The 25,695-nt window shown below is 38.6% G+C and overlaps 1 protein-coding gene across 1 annotated transcript in view; it reads right to left on the bottom strand.

The window, feature by feature from the left end:
- The window catches only part of MCOLN3 (mucolipin TRP cation channel 3), a 1,554,854-nt gene that overhangs the window by 477,421 nt on the left and 1,051,738 nt on the right, over positions 1-25,695 (bottom strand). The window contains exon 8 of the mRNA XM_044086032.1: positions 23,274-23,373. Coding sequence (XP_043941967.1) covers positions 23,274-23,373 — 100 coding nt within the window. The remainder of the gene's footprint in view (positions 1-23,273; positions 23,374-25,695) is intronic.

A 25,695-nucleotide genomic window follows, 5' to 3' on the forward strand; every position in this document is an offset into this window, starting at 1 on the left:
GAAGTCACTGCTGGTTATATCAGTGTACTTCTTCTTACATTCAGGTGTGTACCGAGCCTGTAAATGAGAAGTGTCTGCTGATTATATCAGAGCACTACTTCTTACATAAAGGTGTGCACCATGCATGTAAATGAGAAGTTACTGCTAATTATATCAGAGTACTGCTTCTTACATAGAGGTGTGTACCCTGACTGCAAATGAGAAGTCACTGCTGATAATATCTGATTACTACTTCTTACATACAGGTGTGTACCCTGACTGTACCCTGTCTGTAAATGAGAAGTCACTGCTGATTATATCAGAATACTGCTTCTTACATACAGGTGTGTACCCTGACTGTAAATGAGAAGTCACTGCTGATTATATCTGATTACTACTTCTTACATACAGGTGTGTACCCTGACTGTAAATGAGAAGTCACTGCTGATTATATCAGAGTACTGCTTCTTACATACAGATGTGTACCCTGACTGTAAATGAGAAGTGACTGCTGACTATATCTGATTACTACTTCTTACATATAGGTGTGTACCCTGACTGTAAATGAGAAGTTATTGTTGATTATATCAGAGTACTTCTTCTTACACAGAGGTGTGTACCCTGACTGCAAATGAGAAGTCACTGCTGATTATATCAGAGTACTGCTTCTTACATACAGGTGTGTACCCTGACTGTAAATGAGAAGTCACTGCTGATTATGTTAAACTACTGTTTCTTACATTCAGGTGTGTACCCTGACTGTAAATGAGAAGTCACTGCTGATTATATCAGAGCACTGCTTCTTACATACAGGTGTGTACCCTGTCTGTAAATGAGTCACTGCTGAATATATCAGAGTACTGCTTCTTACATTCAGGTGTGCACTCTGACTGTAAATGAGAAGTCACTGCTGATTATATCAGAGCACTGCTTCTTACATACAGGTGTGTACCCTGACTGCAAATGAGAAGTCACTGCTGATTATATCAGAGTACTGCTTCTTACATACAGATGTGTACCCTGACAGCAAATCTGAAGTCACTGTTGATTATATCTGATTACTGCTTCTTACATACAGGTGTGTACCCTGACTGCAAATGAGAAGTCACTGCTGATTATATCAGAGTACTGCTTCTTACATACAGGTGTGTACCCTGACTGCAAATGAGAAGTCACTGCTGATTATATCAGAGTACTGCTTCTTATATACAGGTGTGTACCCTGACTGTAAATGGGAAGTCACTGCTGATTATATCAGATTACTGATTCTTATATAGAGGTGTGTACCCTGACTGCAAATGAGAAGTCACTGCTGATTACATCAGAGTACTGCTTCGTACATACAGGTGTGTACCCAGACTGCAAATGAGAAGTCACTACTGATTATATCAGAGTACTGCTTCTTACATAGAGGTGTGTACCCTGACTGTAAATGAGAAGTCACTGCTGATTATATCTAAGCAATGCTTTTTGCATTCAGTTGTGTTACCCACATGTAAATGAGAAGTCACTGCTGATCATATCAGAGTGCTTCTTCTTACGTTCAGGTGTGTACGGTGCATGTAAATGAGAAGTCACTGCTGATTATATCAGAGTACTGCTTCTTACATACATGTGTGTACCATGCCTGTAAATGAGAAGTCACTACTGATTATTTCAGTGTACTGCTTCTTACATTCATGTGTGTACCCTGACTGTAAATGGGAAGTCACTGCTGATTATATCAAAGTACTGCTACTTACTGACAGGTGTGTACCCTGACTGTAAATGAGAAGTCACTGCTGATTATATCAGAGTATTGCTTTTTATATTCAGTTGTGTGTCCTGCATATTACCACCTGTATGCCTCTAATGGCTGTTGTGTCATTACCTGGGACACACAACAGGTTTCTGAATGTGTTGGGCGAATATACATTTGGAAGACCAAGTGGCTTGAAATGCTTGATTCTGTTTGGTACAGGAGATTTACTGTTTTAAACTTTTAAGACTAAGTTTAAATTGAAGCAAATCTTATGTGGTCAGCCTCTTAAGCATTAGAATGAAGAAGACAATGCTTCTCTAAATGCTTCTCTTGTATGTTATATTCCTGTACATCTTTCCATGCAGAGATCTTGTAAAGACTAGAACAATGTTGTATCCGTAAGCATAGTTAACATGGGTAAACAGTGCAGACAGGTTTTAATGACATTTGCAAACCATGTTTAAGATGAAAATTTCAGATCATGTGCCCTTCATAGCCCATTTTGATAATGCCAAAATGGCTCCTTGTGAATAGAAGCTGCATTCTAACAAAAACTGAGAATGGATCATAACTGCAGCACAGTCAGCTGATCCCTTCATATTATCTGTTGTGTACTTTGAGTACATGTTTTGTAACACATCCGGGAAGCACACTGAGATGTGTCTTATTCAGAAAAGTGGGGCTGACTGAGTATTGCATAATAGAAATTTGTCACAAAAAGTATTTCCTGGTAAATTGCTTCAGGTATGTGAAAGGCAGTGCAGACCGCAAAATCATTTGACATTTACTCCATGGACTAGAAACACAGTTGTTTCAGAGGCCAACATCTGTAAACAGGTGCAGTTGTACTATAGGACTATGAAGTGGGAGATGATTAGATGGCAGGCATAACCACTTCCCACATTTTGTACAACACTTTGTAACTCATTACTTTTTTTTCTAGCTTCCCCCCCGGAAGAGCATTGCTGTGTGTTTATATGTGTATATGTGTGCATGTGAATTTGTATTTGTACATGCATATCTGCGTGTGTGTGTGTGTTTGTATGTGTGTACATGCACTTATGTGTATGTGCCTATGTATTTGTGTGTATGTGTGCATCTGTATGCATGCTTGCTTGCACGCACGAGTGAGTTGGTGTGTGTGTGTGTGTGTGTGTGTGTGTGTGTGTGTGTGTGTGTGTGTGTGTGTGTGTGTGTGCGTGCATGCGCGTCTATTTCTAACATGTAACCATTCATTTCCTTGGAGCTGTATATGCCAGCAGATTCTCATGTGTTAGTTCAAAGTCTTTGAGTTTGTCAATGCAATAAAATGATACAAATCACTGTAATACATGCATACATCCACACACAAGTACAATCGTGCATGTGCACACACACACACAAACACACACTCACACAGATACAGTTCCCTCTCTTAGTAAAAGTAATCTAGGAGACAGGCTGGCAGTTGAGGTTCTGACTTTTAATTATGGTGCAATGCTGTACAGAGATGCAACAGCAACAGTAGTTTTGTGTTATGCAGGCTTTATTATGAGCTTAGCTGTGAAAACAGGCATTCTTTTCTGCTGGTTAGTTTTTTGCAGTACATTGCTGTGAAAGAAGCCAGTTGTTTACATGCAATATCTAATGGTGACTGATTCATACAGTACAACATATAATTCCTACAGATTGCCTCATTTTTGACATGAGACATATGTCATATTAAATAACTGAATTGCATTTATTTGAGAAGGACTATGTTACATTTGTGATATGCATGCCTCCGGATGAGTATAGATCACTTAATGGAAAAGGGTTAGGAAGTGTTTTGTACAATGAATTCTGACACCAGGGAGGGCTAATGCATGTACATTCCGAACTACACTGGACTGCTACATCTGGCTGTCAAGTAGCAACAAAGAAGTTGCATAGCTGAGAAAGGCTAAGGTGTACCAAGCAATGCTTCAGAGTTGTAAAACCTATAGCAGTGCAATTTTCTTCAATAGTTTAAAATGTTCCTTCTCCTGGTGTGCTTCTCTCCTAATGTCAAAGTCTGTCTGCTAATAGATATGGATGGATGGTTGCTATCAAGAAACTCACAGATGATACAGTATGGGCTGGGCCACTGCTGTTACAAAAAAGAATTGTGGAGAAACAGAGGCAGGAACTAGACACTACTGTCTGCCAAAAACACAGGAAGTAGAAAATACATGAAAAACCTAGCTAAGCTAGAGTTTTCACTGTGTGATAGCTTAAACCTCCTACAATAGAGACCCGTGGGATATCTGCAAATTATCCCTTACGGACATCAAGTGTTTCAGCTATATGGCTTCTGAGTGCCCATTTTTTATTATTTTATTTTATTTGTTTTTTGTTAACTGGGTTAGTCCATTGGGCTGGGGCCCATTTTCAGTGGAGAGCCGAGGAGAAAAGCTCCAAAAATACATGGTAAAATTAGAAGATAAAACACACATGATAAAAATGTACATGACACATGATGAAAAAAGAATACATGAGTAAAAAAATACATGATAAAAGCAATACATGATAAAACAATGAAGGAGAAAAGCTCCAGAAATACATTATATAAATGTTTGATAGAAAAGTAGATGAAATATATGCAGCTTTAATACCAATAACAATTACATTGCTAGTCAAAAACAAACAACTTATGAAACAAAAGACAAATATACGAGTACAATGTTAATACTTTGGGGAAATTACTAGAGAGATACATTTTGAGCAAATAAATCAAGAAAATCGAGGCATTGCAAGTGGTGTGTAGAAAAGCATGAAGAGAAAACAAAGAAAAGGGAGCAGCGAAGAACAGAATGAGTAAGAGTACATAGAGTGGAAGGGGTATAGTTAGATGTGAGCGCACAGAAGTAATGCGGAGGGGAAGAGAAGTAGTGGCCAGGGAAAGGAGGAAAAAAGGGGGGTAAAAGGTGGAAGAAAGTTGAGTTGAGGTGGGTGGTGGCAGGTGCATGAAAGAGAGTTGGCCAGGTAGTTTTTCAATTCTTTTTTGAAGAGGAGAGAAGATTGGATAAGTCGCATGTTAGTTAGGAGTTTGTTCCATGACTTTTTACTTTTTCTTTGTCTTTATGGATACATTCAGGCCAATAAAGCGAAAACCACACTAGCTGCGGAAGGCCAAAACATACTGTTTGATTTGGATATTAGCTGGGATATTTTAAAAACATATGAAGGGAATACTACTACTACTACTACTACTACTAATAATAATAATAATAATAATAATAAAAATGTTCTAAAGCTCTAACCTATGTTGATATAAACTAGCACTTCAGTAAAGCAATAAAATTAAGTGGTGTCTTGTTTGGCTTCTGTGGGTTTTTTTTAAGCTGACAACAAGTCCTGGTTGTGCCAAAACCATTGAAATGGTAGAATTCTTAAAGAATATGATGTGTACATTACTTACGCTTTTAAGTAACTTTTGGCCCATTTCAAAATCCAAATCTAACTACATATTAATCTTGGTTCATGGAATGTGAACTTGTAAAATGCCTCTTCCTGCTTTGTTTATTCTTTGGTTTTACTATTTTCCCCCTGTATTTGCTGAAGTCTTGCTGCTGGCACAGTGGTTAGCATTGTCATCTCCCAGCAAGAGGCTCTCTGGTTCAGTTCTCAGCTGGGTGCCTTCTGTGCGTAGTCTGCATGTCCTCCCTGTGTTTGTGTGGGTTTCCTCTGGGTGCTATGGTTTCCTCTCAAAACATGCTGCAGGTGTTTTGGACACTCTAAACTGGCTGTAGGTGTGTGTGCCTTCTGAGGAAGGTTGGGTGCTGGGCTGGTAAGTCAACACTGGAAAACTCTACCGCCACTCATTCTGTGGACCAATGACAATGGGAGCAACTAAGAACATTTGCTGAATTCCTGCACTAAGAGTTTTCTGATACCTTTCCTTCTAGGACAGCCCACTTCCAGTTCACTCATCCTGCTTTTCTCTCTCCTGAAAATGCAGAAGATACATATTCTACATGGAAGTTACTCCTGTGGGTAATAGTACAGTGCATTTGTGGTAGAAATATCCTTCAGATTGGCATTAATAATAAATATGCTTTGTGTCTGCAAATAAGTTTTCAAAGATACCTACACATTCTTGCCTAGTTAGGTGACTGCACCATCCCAAAAAATTTTTTCCAAATGAAGATCACTGCCCTTCATCCAGCATGAGGGTTCTCACCTCTTGCACATCCCAAACTAATATAATTCTGAGATGGCAAAACCTCGGTGTAACTTAAAAAAAATGTAAGTGATCCCCCTTTTGGTTGAATGGGTATGATTATAGTTTTGTGGAAAACTTATTTGTGGATAAAAAAAGAAAAGGAAAAAAAAACCCTCAAAGGAACTAGCTGATCTGAACAATTTTTTTTCACAGCATAAGCATTGTGCACATCAGAGTATATATGAATGGACTGGATGTGGGGTCTGCTTTTCAGCATTATTTGTTTTCAATGTTGTTTTTTAATTAGTTATTTTACCTGGATTCATTTGGACAGACCAGCTGCAACTGACTTCAGATCCCCAGCATGTCCTACATCCCCAATCTTCCTTGGTTCATTGCATAATAGGGTGTACCGTGAACGGTTCCTTTTGCTGGAAGGGCATCATGTCTGCAAATGGGTATGACCTTCTTGATGTTTAGTGGCTTAGAACTCCTGCAGATGGGGTTGGGAGCAGACATGCAAAAGCTGTGAGCCTGTAGCCAGCAGCTGAGTTGTATGGTTGAGCCCACTCCCTACAATTTGCTGGACTGTATGGTTGAGCATGAATTAAGCCACTGTTTGGGTAGCATCATGACTCCCAGTTGATGCTAACCCCTTGAAACCTCCATCTTCATACTATCAATTCAATATAGTTTTTCCTTTTTCCCCCCAGTCTGTTTGCAGTCATTTGCTTAATTCTTGCCTTCCCTTAAACCTCCCTCATACTCCTGAACATTACTCTGCATGCATTGTTCCCACAATTTCATTGTATTTCTATGTAATCTGTTCCTTCCCTTTTCTAAAGATTGCTCTTCTAGTTATTTTATCACTTTTACAATATTCAGTACTTCAAACACAGTGGGTTTAGACTTTGAGTTCCATTTTCTAGTAATTTCCTTTTTGACAGGCAGCAGAATTAAACTTAAAAAGGCCCTGACATGTTTAGACAATTCAGATCCTGTGTTCCAGCCCAAAAGAATAATTTCCTTAGTTACAGCCACTTGCTTCCTCAATATCACTGACAGAGTACTCTGTAGGGAATTTTTAAAATCTTTCAACTTATTATACTCCCAGAATATATGTTTCCAGTTATCTCTTTCTTCCCCATAACAACTCCAACATTTACTATCTACCTAAGGAAAAACTATTTGAAGTCTGATTGGAGAAAAAAAATACGTATGCAAACACTTCCAAGTGAAAATCCTAAACCTTCTGTACATTGTTGCATATTTGGGAGCCATACATGTGACCTCCCATTGTTCCCTTGTAAACTGCTTTTCCAGTTTCACTTTCCAGTCTTTTGTAACATCTTCTGATTTACTCTTATAGTTATCATGCAATATTTTATAAACCTACTAACTGTCCCTTTTTAACAGCAACATATTGTTCTAGATTCAACTAAAACTCTACTGGAGTAGATCTTTCACTTAGGATTCCCTTACCTATTTCTCTCTGACTATAATCTAATATTAATCCCTGGTGAGGAAGGCAGTCGGCTTGCAGTCCGAATGTCTCCTTGGCCTCATTCCATTCTATTACCGTTCCCTCTCTAGTTATTTGCTTATTGGCTTAGTTTTTAGAATACTTTCTGCTTCTTTTTGAATATAATATTCTGCATGGTTGTTATTATTCTCCTTAAGGATCTGCTTCCAAAATCCCACTCTCTCCTTACTTCTTGACCCAATACACCCCTTTCATTATATATTATCTTTTTCTACTTTGAATTGTAACCTACTGCTTGTGTTATGTATATGAGCCTTAACTTTGCAGCTCTAGAACATCCCTTCAAATCAAGTAATCCTAAAAGACCTTGTTCTATTGGAAGGATCAACTTATCTTGCTTAACACTTGTCCTGTTCCCTCCCCACCCCCCCAGATAAATTCCTTCAACTCTTTATTAATTATTGTTCGCAACTTCTCCTCTAGTTGATAAAAATAAGCCTGACCAGTATATAAAACTAAAGCGACTAAAACATCTTCACTACTTGTATTTCACTATCCATATGCATAAATAAAAGCTTCCTGTTTTTCATTTATTCTATTATACTTTTAGTCTTTTCCTACATATCCTTAGCTGCCATAACAGAATCCTTTTTTTAATTCATACACCAAAATACTTCATTGTATTGTATCCCCATAAATAAGGAAATAATTCATGCGTGGGTACGTAATTTACGACTAAAGTCTTTGTTTTATCTTCATTAATTTTACTTCCCAAAAAGACTTGAAACTGTCAAAAATGTTCCTAACAATGAGATGAACTTTTCTGGATTCATCAGGTACAAAATAATATCATCTGCAAATAAAAATAACTTTTCTTGAATACCATACTTTATATCCTTAAATTTCTGAGTTCCTTATTTTGTTGGGCAATGGCGCTAAATATAAAACAAGTAACAAAAGGGAAAGAGGACACCCCTGCCTGGTTCCTCTGTTGTAACATAACTTATCAGAGTGGAACCATCTCACTTTAATTCCTGCATCTGACCCTTCTAAATCCTCCTAATTAACCTTACTATTGTATCAGGGTATATGCAAATTCTTCCATTGCCCAACTCAGAAAAATCCCAGCTTACTCTGTCAAATGTTTTCTCTGCATCAAGACCTACCAACAACAGCAATAATTTCTTATATTTTGCTACCATCTGGATCATACTTGTTCTATTAATGTTGTCAAAAGTTTCCGTCCATTCCACAAAACCACACTGATCCATGTCTATTACCTTTGGCAACACCTTTGCCATTCTTTTACCTAGTATAGACATAAACACTTTATAATCAGGGTTTAAAATTGAATTGGGTCTATATGAAGCTAGGTCTGATGGGTCTGTACCATCTTTAGGTAATACTGCCACCACAGACAGGAGCTAAGATGTTGGTGCTTCCCCTCCTTTTAAAATAATATTAAACAAAATCTTCCAGATTTTTATCACCTTCTTCCCTCATAAATAGTTGCTTAACAGTAATCTTTCTAAACTCAAGCATAATATCCAAGTACTCACTTATTTTCTCTTTTATCACTTCACAGTGTGCTTGTTCAGTGAGATTCCCCTAATTCTTCAATACTTTAACCTTTCTTAGGCTGTCTAAATAGTTTCTACCACTTCTTAACCATATCTATTTTTTGTTTTATTTCTACCTTATTTTTAAACTCCATTTTCATTATATCCCACTCACCAGCTATCACTTCTGAAGAAATTTCTATCTTCCCTAATAGCTCTCAAATAATTTCCACTATCTATTCTGTAAATTCCTCTCTTTTTAACAGATAGTTAGGAAACAGCCAGTGTCTGACTTTTACTTCATTACCCTGCATTTTTATCTTGATTGTTTTTTGTGCGCATGATTTGAAATAGTTAGTGGATGTGCTTTGAAGCTTTTAATTAAATGCACATGTTCCTGTGAAATATAATTTCTATCCAGTCTTGCCCAGGTATTGTAACTTGGGGACTGATATGTAAAGTCTGTCAGAATTTCTACTACTGAATTCACATATTCCATACTAAATACTTTCTTAAATCTCTTCAGAAATCTAATTTCATTTGCACTATTTTCAGACCTAGGTCCCCGATACATTCCCTACTACTCCAAATCAAGTTCCAGTCCCAACCTATAATAATTCACTGCTGAAAGCGGGTTATTTCTCTTAAATTTTCTTAAGTTCCATAATAGCTAGTCATAGTCTGTCTTACCAATACCCTATATCAACTATTTTTCTTTGTAGCTCCTCCTACCACCAAATTAAAATCATACCTTTAATGTGGAATACCAGTGTATCACATCACTATATCTCGTCATCTTGATCTGACATTTTTATAAAAATAATAATATATATCTATATATATATATATATATATATATATACATGCACATGTATATCTATCTCTCTGTTTTGCTATATATATATATATATATATATATGAAACATCTCAAAGGTATATCATTGTAATCTCACAAAGAGAACACTTTTAGATAGACACTTCAAACACACAATAAAAATTTAATTTTGCTTTCCTCTAAAAATGTTTACACCAGTCCTTCAGCATGGTTTCTGGACAGCAGCAGCTTCACAAGAGATTTCATTAACTTCACATATAACTATGTTTGTTTAACCTAAGAAAGATGAATGCAGGTAGCATGGCTGATACTCAGAATTTACCACAGTGAGGTCTGTTAGAAAGGGATGTCAATGGGAAGAAAGACAATGGAAACAAGTCTGTCGACTCACAGTCAGTATCTACCATGCTTACTGAAGGCAAATAGTCCTTGTAAATGGAACAAGCTTTCTTCTGCAATTATACCATTATGGTCAACATATTATGACTGGACGCCCAAACCAGTACTTGACACATTCTTGCCAAATTTAAATCCACTGTAATTACTTCAGTGAGCAATCCACGTGGGAGATGTCCTTTATGACAGCAAAGTGAATTTGGTTTTAGAACTCAACAATTTATTGATCTTGAGGTATTTTATATTGACAAAATTAATATATGAGATACGCCTTAGCTATCACTGTTTAGAACAAGTAACACTAGCACCGCAACAGACAGCCATATTCTTGCTCATATACCATACATGTATCTCATAAATATTTACCACCAAAACCATGACATTGATCCACTGATCAGTCGTTTCTCTGTGATACCACAAGCTATTTCATGCTAGTTTATTTGCTAGCTTTCTTTTTTCCATTTTCTATTACTCTCTCAGTTTTTATTGTTTATGTATAAACTATTTACTACCTATATTTACCAAAGTTATGTAGTCCTGATTGTTATCAGTTTCTTGTATTCTTTGTGTTCTTGTAATGAAGCTTTATTCCCCAGGATTCTGCTGAAAAGGGGCCACTGTCCCAGATAAACAAATGTAAAATAAAAATAAATAAATAAAAATAAAGCTGTGCATATGCTGTATGTATGAAATGCTTGTATTTGCTGGAACAGTCCAAGAAGCATACCAGTAGTTTTTTCCAATATATATAAGGAAGCTCAGTGTAAATTCATATTTGCTTTTGAAGAAATCTTGTGATAGTTCTTAGAACAGTCACTACAGTCCCTAAACACACACACACACACACACACACACACACACACACACACACACACACACACACACACACACACACACACACACACACACACACACACACACACACACACACATTACATTATTGACTGTTTTTGAAAAAAAGAAGGTCCAGACAATGATACAACTAAAAACAGAAGGCAGCAGTAGTCTCAGCAGCATTTACTCAGCCATCATTATGACTAACCTCAGCACTACGTGAGACTGAACACCAGCTTTTGCAGCACACAATTCATTCCAGCATCTAGATTAAAATTTGTTCCTCCTTAGTAAGCACAGATCCTGGGCAGAGGCATGACTATGGTGGGGCAAAGGGCATGACTGCCCCAACTACAGGGTGTTTTGGAGCATGATTTGTAGATGCCATCATGACTGACATGCAGTAGTGACACTAAGAAATTAATCACAATACTGCATTTATGTTCACAGCTGAGTGCTGAATTGCTCTGTGTGGATATTACAACTGTAGGAAACCACTTGTTACATTGACAGCAAGTAATTTACTACAGTTTCAGAGCTAAAGAGCTTTTTTTCAAGGTGGAGAGGATGATTTTATTTTGCTTTGGGTCCTTAGATTAAAGTTGAGTGGCCAGATTGGGGAACTGACCAGGTACCAGATAGCGTAGCTGCGTTTTTTGTTCTTGGTCACCTCAGACAACTGCATGGTGCTAACAGGGTATACAATAGAACATGATCTATCAGGATTGAAGCCTAAAGCATCAATATTATTCTCTGAAAAGCTTCCCAGGCTGTTAATGCCATCCACCATCCCACAGTGCACTACCTCCTCCTGTTCCTGTAGTAAAAGTTTACTGAATATGTTGGAAATATCTCCCAGCTGCAACTGACAAGATCTGATGAACTACTGGTAGAAAAGAAAAATCCTTGTTTTTTTTCTTTTTTATCAGTTATCAGTGTTTGCCAGTTATGTATTTTCTGTGTTAAATAAACGGTTTGTATAGTTTCCCCTATCAAAACCCATTGGTTCTACATCCTAGTTTAGTACAGAACAGCTGCTGAAATGTGTGCCTGTAGGAATCAAGTTCCCCCCTGCAAATTAACAGTAAACCTAGTGTTTTTTTTTTTTTGTTTTGTTTTAGAATTTATAAGCAATATCCATTTTTTCCCTATTTATATCAGATTTTTTGACTACTCAAATGAAAGGCATTGCAAAGTGTTACAAAACTACTATTCTACTGACTTCTGGGATCTGTACTGTTCATCAAATGGCTGTTTCATCAAATGTGAAACGTCTGAGCACACTTTCACGAAAGTGCTTTTCACCGAAAAAGCACTTTTGTGAAAGTGTGCTAAAAAAAGAAAAATGTGGGGAAATGGCAGTTGCTGAGATCGTAGTACAGTGGGGATAAGGGAATATTCCCTTTTCCTCACTGTAGTGTGATCTCAGAGTGAGAATATAAAAGTAGAGGGTTGAGGGGCGCAGGGAGCTTGCCCCCCTGCATAAATGTGAGTAGTATGTTTTTTTTTTTTTTTTTTTTTAATTTTGTTATATATTTTTTTTTACACAGTTTAGTGAAAGTGCTTTTTCGGTGAAAAGCACTTTCGCTAAAGTGTGTTCAGTTGTTTTGGTTTTGGTTAGGTAGGAGTTCATGCAACAGTACACTTTGAAGTATTTAGATGCATGTTTGGGGCCATTTGCACAACCTACCTTATCTTCTGTGTCAAAGCACATCAAATCTGAGAAGACTGAAAAACACAAACCCAAATCATATGAGTCATTCAAATTGATCAGTGATCATAGCACCATTGATAAGTCCTTGTACCTATTATTAAAGTTCCATGAAGCCATCTCCTAAACAGCATGAAACATGACCTAGCAGGCCATCTGGAACTGGTATTTAACTGTAGCCTCCAAACAGGCTTCATGCCTCATGAATGGAGAACAGCAAAAGTCATCTCTGCACAAAAGTAGGCCATCTACAGACCCTAGGACCACAGACCCATAAGTCTCACAAGTCTTATATGCAAATCCATGAAAAGAATTATCATGGAAATGATCAATAGTGATACAGTAAACTGACACTGGACCCAATCCAGTTTAGTTTCATCAAGGGCAGGTCATGCCTACTCAACATGGTGGACTTCTTTGAGAAGGTCACCAAAGGAATGGATGAGAGCAAAATGGTTCACACTGCCTACCGTGATCTGGCCAAGGCATTTGACACAACATCCCACTCGGGCATTGCTGACAAACTTAAGAGATTAAGTACAAACCCGTTTGTCACCTAGTGGATAGCTCACAGACAGGACCCAGGAAGTTAGAATTGGGGAGTCTACCTCTACAAAGAGGCCAGTCATGAGTGGAGTCCCTCAAGGATCTGTCCTTGGACTGCTCCTTTTTGGTATTTACTTCTCTGAAGTCAAGGCCAATGCCACTGGTCTCTGGCTGACTAAGTTTACAGATGATTGCAAATTAGAAGTGATCATTGAATCCCACACTGACACAAATGTTCTCCAGAAAAGACAAACAACTGGTGTCAGAGCTGTACACTACAACTAAATGCCAAGAAATGCATAATAGTATACTTCGAGAAGTCATCCACCCATGATAACTATGATACCCCTTACAGTTGACCCCAGTAGGCACGGACTGAGAGATATACATAGACAGTAATCTAGCTTTTGACCATCATGTTTCTACAGTAGTGAGGAAATCATTCTATGTTGCATAACTTATAAAACAAAGGTATGGCATCTAAGTCCAAGGAAGTCATAGCTCCACTGTATTCGACATTTATCACACCTATCAGAGTACAATGCCACCTTTAGTATGCACCTAACCAGGTATATCCAACAATTCGAATGTCCACAGTGGTTTCTCACTAAAAGAATACAGGGCATAAGTAAAATGTCCTATGCAGACCACCTCAAGGCCCTATCCCTGTATTCTGTCTCCTACAGGCTTTTGAGGGGAGATCTATGCCTGGCATAAAGGTCATTGTCAGACCCCACTCTGATGGACCTCCTGAATATCTATAAAACAAACTGCACCAGAATTACCTGTTCTAAAGACCTTGCCTGTGATATAAATAGGACCTGTTGGAGAGACAGGTATGTAGCCCAGATACTATCCCATCTATGGAAAAGGCTCCCCATCCACATGAAGCAGAGTTCCTCCCTAACCAAATTCAAGTGCAACTTGGACAATTGGATGGAGAACAGGAAATTCATCCCTGGTTTGGCACCTATGTCTCTAATAGACACAGGCAATCTGTAAATGGTTCATCATCCAGGCCCCTCCTTGTAAATGTTTCATTTCCCAAGCCCGTTTACACTTATCAAGGGTATCAGAACTTATCAGAGATTTGGGATGCATGGCTAGGCTTAAAAAGGCCTTTGTGGTCATTAGCCTAGTAAACACCTATGAACTTATGAACCTAAGTGAATTATGATACTATTCTCCTTTCAGCAGCAATTACACTTCAATTTTGAATATCAAGAGATAAAAAAATAAAAAGGCTATCTTACTATTGTGTACCTGGCAAATACTTTTCAAAGGTTCATAGGTAAGTGTTAAGCTAGCTAGCCTTGTGATAACTTTCAAAGGCTATTCTGTAGTTAATAAGACTTTTGAAGAACTACACCTCTGTACAGAATCCAAGACACCCTACAAACAGTATACTTACTGATAAAAAGGACAATGTTCACAAACAACAAGAGTGTCAGGGCTCTTAGTCTGAAGACATCATCCATTCAGTGGGTTCTCAGAGGACACTGGTCTCAAACTACTCTTTGTATGCCACAGTGACACTCTCCAATGCTTATAAGACACATGCAAAATGGTGGTCTGCTCTGACCTACCTAATCATAGGGACATATTTCACACTGTTATGCCCACAAGCAATGACTGCCACAGATGAGGACAGTATGAGTGATGGACAGTACAGTGGATGTGGTTAGACTAGGGTCCCATTTACATACCAGTACTTAGGAAATTCCTTTTTTCCTTCCAAAAATCTCTTTCCTGAGGCCACCCACCTTTTCATTCAGACAATATGGTTGTGGTCTGATATATCCATAAGCAGGATTAGTTTACAAGACACTCCTTTTGTAGAAAGAGAAAAATAGCCTCACTGCCAGTGCAGTGGCATATAGGACTAAAGCTTTCACTACAGCTCAAGTGACCCAGACTTGATTAGTGACACTGGGATGTGAGGCGTTGACAAGGCTGGACAGGCATGCCCATCCTGGCAAAAGAGAAGGGAGGGGCATTAGCATGGGCAAACAGAGAGATTTCCTTGGTGGAGGTTGAGAAGACAATCACAAAGTGCTTCCTGAGCATAGATGGGGAGGCTTGCTGATAACAGGTCCTTGTGAAAGTGAGAAATTCCCTGATGGTCAGCTGCAGGACAAAAGGGCTCCCCCAAACTTGTAATGATGATGATAATAATAATAATAATAATAATAATAATAATAATAATAATAATAATAAACGTAAGAGACCATGAGAATTTGTGTCATGACATGATTAATACTGTCTCAGTGTCTTAATGTGTGTGCCCGTGCAACAGGTTTGTGTAAGATGGTTGGGGGAACACTAGTGTGGTTGTCCTAAATGCACTATATGACTAGTTCAGAGATATGTAAATAAGCTGCTAATGAGCTTTAGCTGCATGTGGCTCTTGCACGTCTCTGAATCAATTATCATGGAAGTACTTTTACAGATACCAACAATTCATTAATAGTACTAACATGAAAATGTTGCTGACTATCGTTACTGCACATATCTTAAGATTCAACCCAAAGTGATGAGGACAGCCAGGCAGACTGCTCAGTAAATATTGTGTTTTCTGTCTTAGCAAGACACACAAAACTGAGACACAGGTTTTGAAACCATAAGTTACGTAAGCCTGCTCATTTAACAGATAAGACTTAGGTCAGATTCATTAACACCTGCACTAAGATCACACAATATGTATTCAAGAACATCCCTACCACATTGTCTGTGATTTCTAGTCACTCAGAAAGATGTCACTAAGTTTACATGTAGTCTTCACTTGTAGTAACCTTTATGAATTGCTGTCAGTATTTAAAGCTGCAAGAAAATCAGTAGGAAAACTAAAATTAGGAGGAAGAAGGTGTGAGTTATGCTTGTGTAGTCTTGTTCACTCAGGAAAGGTGTACACTTAGTGTAGGTGTTGATGAATCTCAGTGGTTTATGAAGACATACTCTTCAGTGCATGACTCACTAAATTACTCTATGGGAACTAGTTCTATATCCCTAACCGAGAAACACATAGATGACTCATTTTAATTGAATTTCTTTATCCAAACAGTAGTTAATATTGTTGTTTTCACAAGCATTCTACCAGACTATCAGTACATTTACATGTGTATTTATTTGTTAAGAAGGTAAGCAAATTAGCCCATTTAACATTTTCAGTACACAAACTAATGACAATGAAGCAAATGTTTACAGCTTACAGTGCCTAAATGATTCAGATAGCAGTACACAAGCAACAAAGCCCTCCAGGGTGGTTGTTAATGGGAAGTAACTGGCTACCCCTGGAAACTCCATTATTGCCTTGTAACATCCATCCTGGAGGGCATTACTTCACTTATAAAATAGGCTGTTGATTTTTGTATTTTTTATTACTATCTACATTTTATATAGGTTTGATTTAAATAGTTCTTCTGCCCTAGTGTTTCAAAATTGCTACAGCTTGTATAATTTTTTTTGGAAGACATATTTTACCACTGAAACATAATATAACTGTTTAATGTACCCCTGTTGGTGGTGCTCTGTACAAATGTCTGTGATTATATGGCTCTTCAGATTTTGCCCAAAACAGTGATCTAGTGTGCAGTTCAAGCAAATATACCTAGCCTTTACCATGGACACCAGTAACAGACTCAGATTTCCACAAAACGAGAATTACAAACACGTTTCTCGGCATCTGTGTGGTGACACCAATACTCTTGCATGTAGGTGCTTTTTTGTTTTGATAATGTGGGCGAGAAGAGTCGCAGTCAGGTAGTCCTGAAGTTGTTCTTCCGTAATTAATATCCTGCTTGTTTGCGGGCCTAGTGTGACATGGTACCACCTCAGTACTTCCAAAACTGTACACACACATTTCGATCAGTATTATGCTTCACACAACACAAAAAGTATTGAAGTGGAGTATTTAGCAACCAGCATAAAGGCCTGACTGAATCTGCAAATGAATAAAAATCACAGAGGATGTAGAAAGTGGTCATGATCAATAAAGGTTTTTTTCATGTGACCAATTTTGCTCATAAACACAGCCATACCTCCCCATCCTACTGGCTAATGTAGAATAAAATTTGGAAATTACCTCTGGATAACACAATATGCTGATGACTGCATACCTCTGGATAACACAATATGCTGATGACTGCACACTGGGTAACATAATGTCTAACACTGTGAGACTTGGCTAAAAAGGCAAAAATTATAATTATAAAAAGATGAAAATGTAAGAAATATGCCACCATTAAAGAAGAAAGGACAGAGGTAGACAACAGTTTAAACTTTGCCCAGTATGTATCTAAAAAAGTCAGAAAATCACATTCTTCGGCTCATGTATTTTAAACAAGCCCACTATGAAGAAGATCACTTTGCACTTTATACGTTGTTGATTTAGGCCATTATTTAATATGGAACTGCATTCTGTAGCATTTGAACAAGCCATTTGAAGCACTTTGAAAGGGTAGAAAGATTCTTCACAAGAAAAACTTATTCCAAAAGGCTTCAGGGATTGTTATTATATTCCATTTCTTATGTGTTACATAGACGTGACCTCAGAAGACAGTGTCTGGTCCAGTTCTACTTAAAACTACTGACTGGAATGAACACCTCTGCAGGAAGGATAGCAACAGCTTAGGGAAACTAATACTAAAACTGCATATCAGAAAAAAAGCAACGTGGCAGACACATTACATAATGCCTTCCAATACTATGGAATAACGTTCTCCTTATATTCACAAGGAGATCATGAACTTCCTTCAAAAATAATAGACGTAGTGGAAGTAAAAAAGATTAACATGAGGTTGGAGCAACCACGCTAAATGATGGCAAGTGGCTCATAAGCTTATGATACAATGGTCAACCTGACGTCATTAACGTGACCGTCTTTCAGACAAAATGGGTATGTTACACTGCAGTAAAACAGTTTGTTCAGTGTTAATATCTCACAGATGTACAGCAAGAAGAAAAAATGTTTTACGAGTTACTCTACTAAACTTTGTATAGAAAATAAACATTTAAGTAAGGCAACTAAAGCAGTTTGACATGAGATATACATTTCTTAAGTCTACAGGCAATTTATGACAAGAACAACAATTTAACATTTGGTTTAGGAACTGCAAGAAAAAATAACCTGTCCTATGCACAAGTCTGTCATGCAGACAGCCATGTGGGTCTTGACAGCTGATAAGGACCTCTTATCCAGCTTATCTTCACATTCCCCCTACATTTTGAATATGGTTTCTTTCTCATTCCACACAATATAAGAAATGCTTTACATATGAACCATGTAGCACTGAATGCAGTCACTGGTTTTGAAACTATCTTTTTTTGCATGATGGCTGCTCCATTTATTTTATTTCTTATTTTGTGACCAGTTAAGTGGGCTGGTCCAAAGACCCTTTTCAGCCACAACCCAGGTGCAGAAACGGGAATACATTGTTTACAACATGAGTATAGAATAGATTTAAGAAATATAACAAGTAAATACACCTTTCACCTGGACAAATGCTTACATAGATCTCTGTTGAGTTTATACTGGAAAATAAGATTACTTCTGAGTTCATCACTATGAGGTTTATCTAATTACTTGTGTGCTGTTTCACTCCACGTAATTTCATTTGGGTACCCCAACTGAGGACGGCTCTGAGCTTCCTGAAGAAGCTTAAGATAGTACTTTCATCTAATAATAAATCTGTTTACCATTTCTATGGGTTCTTCTAAAATTATGAAGGTATTTGCAGATGTAGTACCATCATTAGTGACCTTTTCCTAGTGTATTTGTTTTACTAACTCTCTGGAAGAAAGTCTTCAGTGCCATCTTTGTGGAATGCAGACAATGAGACCATTAAAACATGGAATCCAAGCACTTATGATCCTGTTATTCTCACTGGATTTGTCATAGGTCTGTGGTTGTTAACCAAATTGTTTTCTGTGATACATTATTTTTCAGCATGTACTTTTCTGATAATTACAATGTTCTTTGTATCGATACAATTGGAATTAATGAAACATTAAAATGAACATATCTATATGTGTTTTATTAAACGTTTCAGAAAATAGGACAGGAGTTTAAACTGTGCTGCACTGAAAATCTCAACTTTCCCCACCAAACAATGAATAAAAGCCCATCAGAGTAGTTCTTCCAGTGCCTGCTTGTGTTTACTTTCGGCTCATTTCTTGCCTTGGCCATCTGTGACTTACTGGACCTCAGTGGTAAAAAAGGCAAGAATTCAACCATCTCTTTTTAGATACAAAATTGTTGCTTATTGATTTAATAAATAAAACATTTCAAACCCTATTTTCATGCATCTGTGTGTGGTGTGATGGTATGTGTGTGGAATGTATGGGTACTAAATAATTAACTCTCTTTCTATTGGGTATATTTAGGATTTAAGTTCGTTTTTACTTCTCTTTCTTCTCTCAGTCCCGCTCTCTCTCTCTCGCTCTCTTTCTCTTACTGTCCTTGCTCTCTTTTAGACTTTTCCTTTATTAGATACATACAATTACATAGTTATGTTAAGATCATTATGCTTCTTCACAATAATGTCTATGCTGTTATTTACTATATAATAAAGAAATTATTTTCCTGGGAATTCATTAAAGGCCCCAGTGGAAGCCATATGGCATGAGATATGAGCCAAAATGCTATTTAGGAATATGTTAGTTGTAATCAGGTTGGACCTCTTTCTGTTTTCCCAAATCTTGGCACTGTTGTGACTTGCTGATCATGGCTGACCCGCACATCAAGGTAGTACCATGCTGCTCGTGTAAGCAGTGGAATCCCCTGCCAAGTCACTACTCACTCTCACACACACACACACACACACACACACACACACACACACACACACACACACACACACACACACACACACACACACACACACACACACAATCTACAGTCCCTGTACCCCTCTCTACCCTCCCATGGTTTCCTCCACACCATAATACTTTAATGCCACTGCAGCACACAACACACAGCCATGGTGGTCTAGTGTATCCCCCCCACCGTCTGATCCCCATTATGTTATGTTGCAGGTAAAGTTATGGCACTTTAAAGAGGCAGCACTGGTGGTGTAGGGGATCCCCCCCTAACCCCAGTCTCCATACATCGACTGGTACCATTACGTTATGTAAGAGTGTTTCTGGTGATCCTCCCACTCAACCTTGTTCTGCTGTTCTATGTCTTAAAGCACTCTTTCACATTCCTGTCGTAGAGTTGGTGCAGTGTAGACTGTGTATCCTCCCAGTCCCTGAAGTAATGGTGGTGCCAGTAGGAAACTTATCCACATTGTCAAGTGGTTCAACCCCAGCACGCTTGTGTTTGCAGTTGAACAGGGCCTCTTGACTATGTTCACTACTGTGGCATGTTGGGGATAGCTGTACTGCTCTACATGACTGAGTGCTTTCTTGAATTATTTGGCTGTGTAGATGGCTTCCTGGGGACTGTTCCAGGGAGAAAGCATTCTGGATGGCAATGGGGCCAGCCCTTCACAGTGCCATATGTCTTTGTGTTTGAGGACCATGCAGCTCAGCATAGGGGTGCTTCCTGAATATAAAAATCCTACCTTAAAGTGTACATGGCTGTGTACATGTCACGTTAAGTTTATGAGTCCATCCCTTTTGTTTTCTTACATAGACTTCATGTCTATATTCTGCCTGTGACACCAGTTTCTATGTACTGTCACACCTATGTCTCCTTGACACAGAGGCCCTGAAATGCATCACCTTGGTCTTCACAGCATAAAACATTCCTTTTGAGTATAAAAAGGATCAAACCACCAGCAGTTGTGAGGCAATGGTTTTCTGTAGTCAAACACATGCAAATTATAAAAAAATATTTCTGTAGGGGGAAGCTCCCTATATACTCTAATCTTATCAATCTTACTAAGAGGCAGTCACTATAAAAACAATAAGTGACTTGGTCTTTGTTGAAGAAGCAACATTCTTGGAGGTAACATTCGCACACAAAATTGTGATGCTACCAACACTGCTACAACAAGTAGTGAACAAACGATAATGAGAAGATGTGATGCTGCCAACACTGCTACAACAAGTAGTGAACAAAGGATAATGAGAAGATGTGATGCTGCCAACACTGCTACAACAAGTAGTGAACAAACGATAATGAGAAGATGTGATGCTGCCAACACTGCTACAACAAGTAGTGAACAAAGGATAATGAGAAGATGTGATGCTGCCAACACTGCTACAACAAGTAGTGAACAAAGGATAATGAGAAGATGTGATGCTGCCAACACTGCTACAACAAGTAGTGAACAAACGATAATGAGAAGATGTGATGCTGCCAACACTGCTACAACAAGTAGTGAACAAACGATAATGAGAAGATGTGATGCTGCCAACACTGCTACAACAAGTAGTGAACAAAGGATAATGAGAAGATGTGATGCTGCCAACACTGCTACAACAAGTAGTGAACAAAGGATAATGAGAAGATGTGATGCTGCCAACACTGCTACAACAAGTAGTGAACAAAGGATAATGAGAAGATGTGATGCTGCCAACACTGCTACAACAAGTAGTGAACAAAGGATAATGAGAAGATGTGATGCTGCCAACACTGCTACAACAAGTAGTGAACAAACGATAATGAGAAGATGTGATGCTGCCAACACTGCTACAACAAGTAGTGAACAAAGGATAATGAGAAGATGTGATGCTGCCAACACTGCTACAACAAGTAGTGAACAAAGGATAATGAGAAGATGTGATGCTGCCAACACTGATACAACAAGTAGTGAACAAAGGATAATGAGAAGATGTGATGCTGCCAACACTGCTACAACAAGTAGTGAACAAAGGATAATGAGAAGATGTGATGCTGCCAACACTGCTACAACAAGTAGTGAACAAACGATAATGAGAAGATGTGATGCTGCCAACACTGCTACAACAAGTAGTGAACAAAGGATAATGAGAAGATGTGATGCTGCCAACACTGCTACAACAAGTAGTGAACAAAGGATAATGAGAAGATGTGATGCTGCCAACACTGCTACAACAAGTAGTGAACAAAGGATAATGAGAAGATGTGATGCTGCCAACACTGCTACAACAAGTAGTGAACAAAGGATAATGAGAAGATGTGATGCTGCCAACACTGCTACAACAAGTAGTGAACAAAGGATAATGAGAAGATGTGATGCTGCCAACACTGCTACAACAAGTAGTGAACAAACGATAATGAGAAGATGTGATGCTGCCAACACTGCTACAACAAGTAGTGAACAAAGGATAATGAGAAGATGTGATGCTGCCAACACTGCTACAACAAGTAGTGAACAAAGGATAATGAGAAGATGTGATGCTGCCAACACTGCTACAACAAGTAGTGAACAAAGGATAATGAGAAGATGTGATGCTGCCAACACTGCTACAACAAGTAGTGAACAAAGGATAATGAGAAGATGTGATGCTGCCAACACTGCTACAACAAGTAGTGAACAAACGATAATGAGAAGATGTGATGCTGCCAACACTGCTACAACAAGTAGTGAACAAACGATAATGAGAAGATGTGATGCTGCCAACACTGCTACAACAAGTAGTGAACAAAGGATAATGAGAAGATGTGATGCTGCCAACACTGCTACAACAAGTAGTGAACAAATGATAATGAGAAGATGTGATGCTGCCAACACTGCTACAACAAGTAGTGAACAAACGATAATGAGAAGACACAACAAACATCCCTTCTTGAGCTGACAGTTCTGAGCAAATTCATATATCACATCTGAAGGGAAACTCCTTTTGAATTTTTGTCAGAGATCACCCTTGGATCCTAATGTCTGCAGATGACAAGAAACAGCTGACTGTTGAGATCTAAGGTGTGTACTTCCTTGTTCTTATACCTTATTAGGAGCAATACTGATTCTATATTCACATAAATAATTGCTTGAAGAACAGTTAAATCTCCAGTGTGCAGTAGGAGAAAATGTTCCTTTTTTCCCTGACAACTCAGATATTCTACAATTTGCAAGAAACTGTGAAAGAAAGGACAAATACTCACGAGATCCAGATACATGCCATTCCTCGCACTCTCTAATGATGGCTTCATTTTCCAAATAAATTTTAATTTTTCCACTATGGGCCTTGTTATCAAACGTAATCTGTGTAGGGAGAGAACAATCATTAGCTGATAGTACACCTTCTGTCAATGTAAATGAGCTCATATTTTATTTGAGTTACATTTTTCACATCAGCCAGCATGCACATACATTTTCTACTGCCTGCCAATAAGTAATGCTGGGATTTATTTCCATGTACAAGCTGGAGAGTAAGTTCATAGGTTCATAGGTTTATACCAGCCTAATGACAACAAGGGTTCTTCACAAGCAGTTTTTACTGGATGGTTTATCCATGTGATTTTTTTTAGCCTTTGGTTTGGATGTTATTTGGGATATTTTACAAGCATCCTAATGTTTATGGACTGTGGGTTAGTTTTAAGCTCTGTACTTCTAAAGTATAGTCAAACAATCCAGGTGTTGTACTGACAAGATCAGAAAAGGACCAAAACATGGCATGCCTATAACTAGTGGGGCTTGGCTTTATTGGCCTGAATGTACCCATAAAAAATGAAAAAAAAAATAAAGTCATTGGCTTTCAGAAGCCATGTAGCTGAAACATCGGTCTGTCCTTACGGGGTCATTTGTATATATCCCATGGGCTTTGTCTTAGGTCTGTGGTTGTTAACCAAATTGTTTTCTGTACAGCAGGTTTAAGTTAGTTCACAGAAAAGACTAGCTTGGCTGGGTCTTTCTTGCAGTTTTTATTGAAAGGTTTGTCTGTGTTATCTTTTTTTGCACTTTGATTTAAATTTATACTTGTTATAAATGGAAAACCATGGACCTACACTAATACACACGCATACCCTCACTCATAATGTTATGAAGAGAACATAATGCCTTAATGACAAGAGTTTACACTGCTTTACATTTGCTTGATGACAGAAGGAGATAAGCCCATTACGTCTGCCTTACATTTAATATTCCATTTCTACTCCATCTCTGCTCTTGCCCTCATGTATTCTCTACCTGTCCCATCTCCTTTTTTTTTCCTCAGGGAATACAGTTTCCATCATCCACCGTGGTAATTTACTGTACAAATTGAGAGCCTGCTCCGTGAAGTAGTCCTTACTGAGATTCAGGGTTAATCACTATAACCTTCTGACTGAGCCCTGTTCCTCCCTCTGTTCAGCATGCTCAGGATGACTGCTTCACATCTCCTAATATGACCTTCGCCACTTGTATCACATCTCCTTTATCCCTTCTGGTGTCAGATGAGAAGAGCTTCAGCTCCTCAATTCTAAGGTTATATACTTTCCCTTCATAGTGTATACTTTTCTGATGGTTTTCTTAAGATTCCTTTTAGAAGCTTAGTGTTCTCTCACCTTGTATGGCCTACAGAGCTGCACATGATTCTCAAGGTATGTCTTGACATAGGGTCCAAAGGAGCAGGAGGTTTACCTCGTTACTTATGGAGTCTGCCTCCCAAGGATACAACACTGTCTTAATTTTTTTTTTTTTTTAAAACTCTTTGCACCTGCTTTCCGTCGATCATCAGCCGTATCCACACCCATTCAACCTTTTCAATCCCCATCACTGAAGTGGGGAGAGGCTATCATTCAGATAGCCTTCAGGGGTGGTTTGAGGGCATCTATATTACAGCGTTGAACATTTAGATTGTCGAATGCCTAAACGTTGATACCTAAATGTTGAATGCTGAAAACAGAGAATGGCCAATTCCGCAAATTTTTTCCCAATGAAAAAATTCTCTTGGCCAAAAAAAAAAAAAAAACAAACTTTAAAACCCTAACCAACTGTGTGTGTGTGTGTGGGGGGGGGGGGGCTTTGCCCCCCCCCACACACACACACACACACACCACTAACTAAATATACCAACTCCGAGATCGCTATACATCGGGGAAAAGGGCAAATCCCCGATGATGGCCAAGCAAATTTTTTCCCTGGGGAAAAATTCACGAAATTATCCGTTCGCGGTTTTCAGCGTTCGACATTTAGGTGTCGACGTTTAGGTGTTCGACAATCTAAATGTTCGACGACATGATAGGAGCCCATTTGAGGTTTTTCTCTTTAGTTTCTTCCCATCCGTATCACACACACCTGGTGAGTATAGGGGAAGGGCATGCAATGGAATGACAGCAGAGAATGTTCTCCTCACTTCTGCAAGAAGTGTTCAGGCCAAGCATTCCTGACATACCCCTTAAGGTGAGTTTTCCACTCTCCGTCAGGAAATTATCACTTCCCAGTGTGTGTTTGAGTGTGGACTACCCTCCCATCCCCCCTGGGAGAAGCAAGTGGGCCACATCCTTTCATTCCAATCCCCCCCTGTCTGGTTTCTCCCTTGCCGGGGCTGCTAGTCAAACCTCAGTCAGCTGGGACAGTCAGAAATCCATCCCCTGCACCATGGAG

Source organism: Protopterus annectens, chromosome 10.part0 (genome assembly GCF_019279795.1).
Source record: "Protopterus annectens isolate FY-2018-M chromosome 10.part0, PAN1.0, whole genome shotgun sequence".
In the NCBI taxonomy this organism is placed as follows: domain Eukaryota; kingdom Metazoa; phylum Chordata; order Ceratodontiformes; family Protopteridae; genus Protopterus; species Protopterus annectens.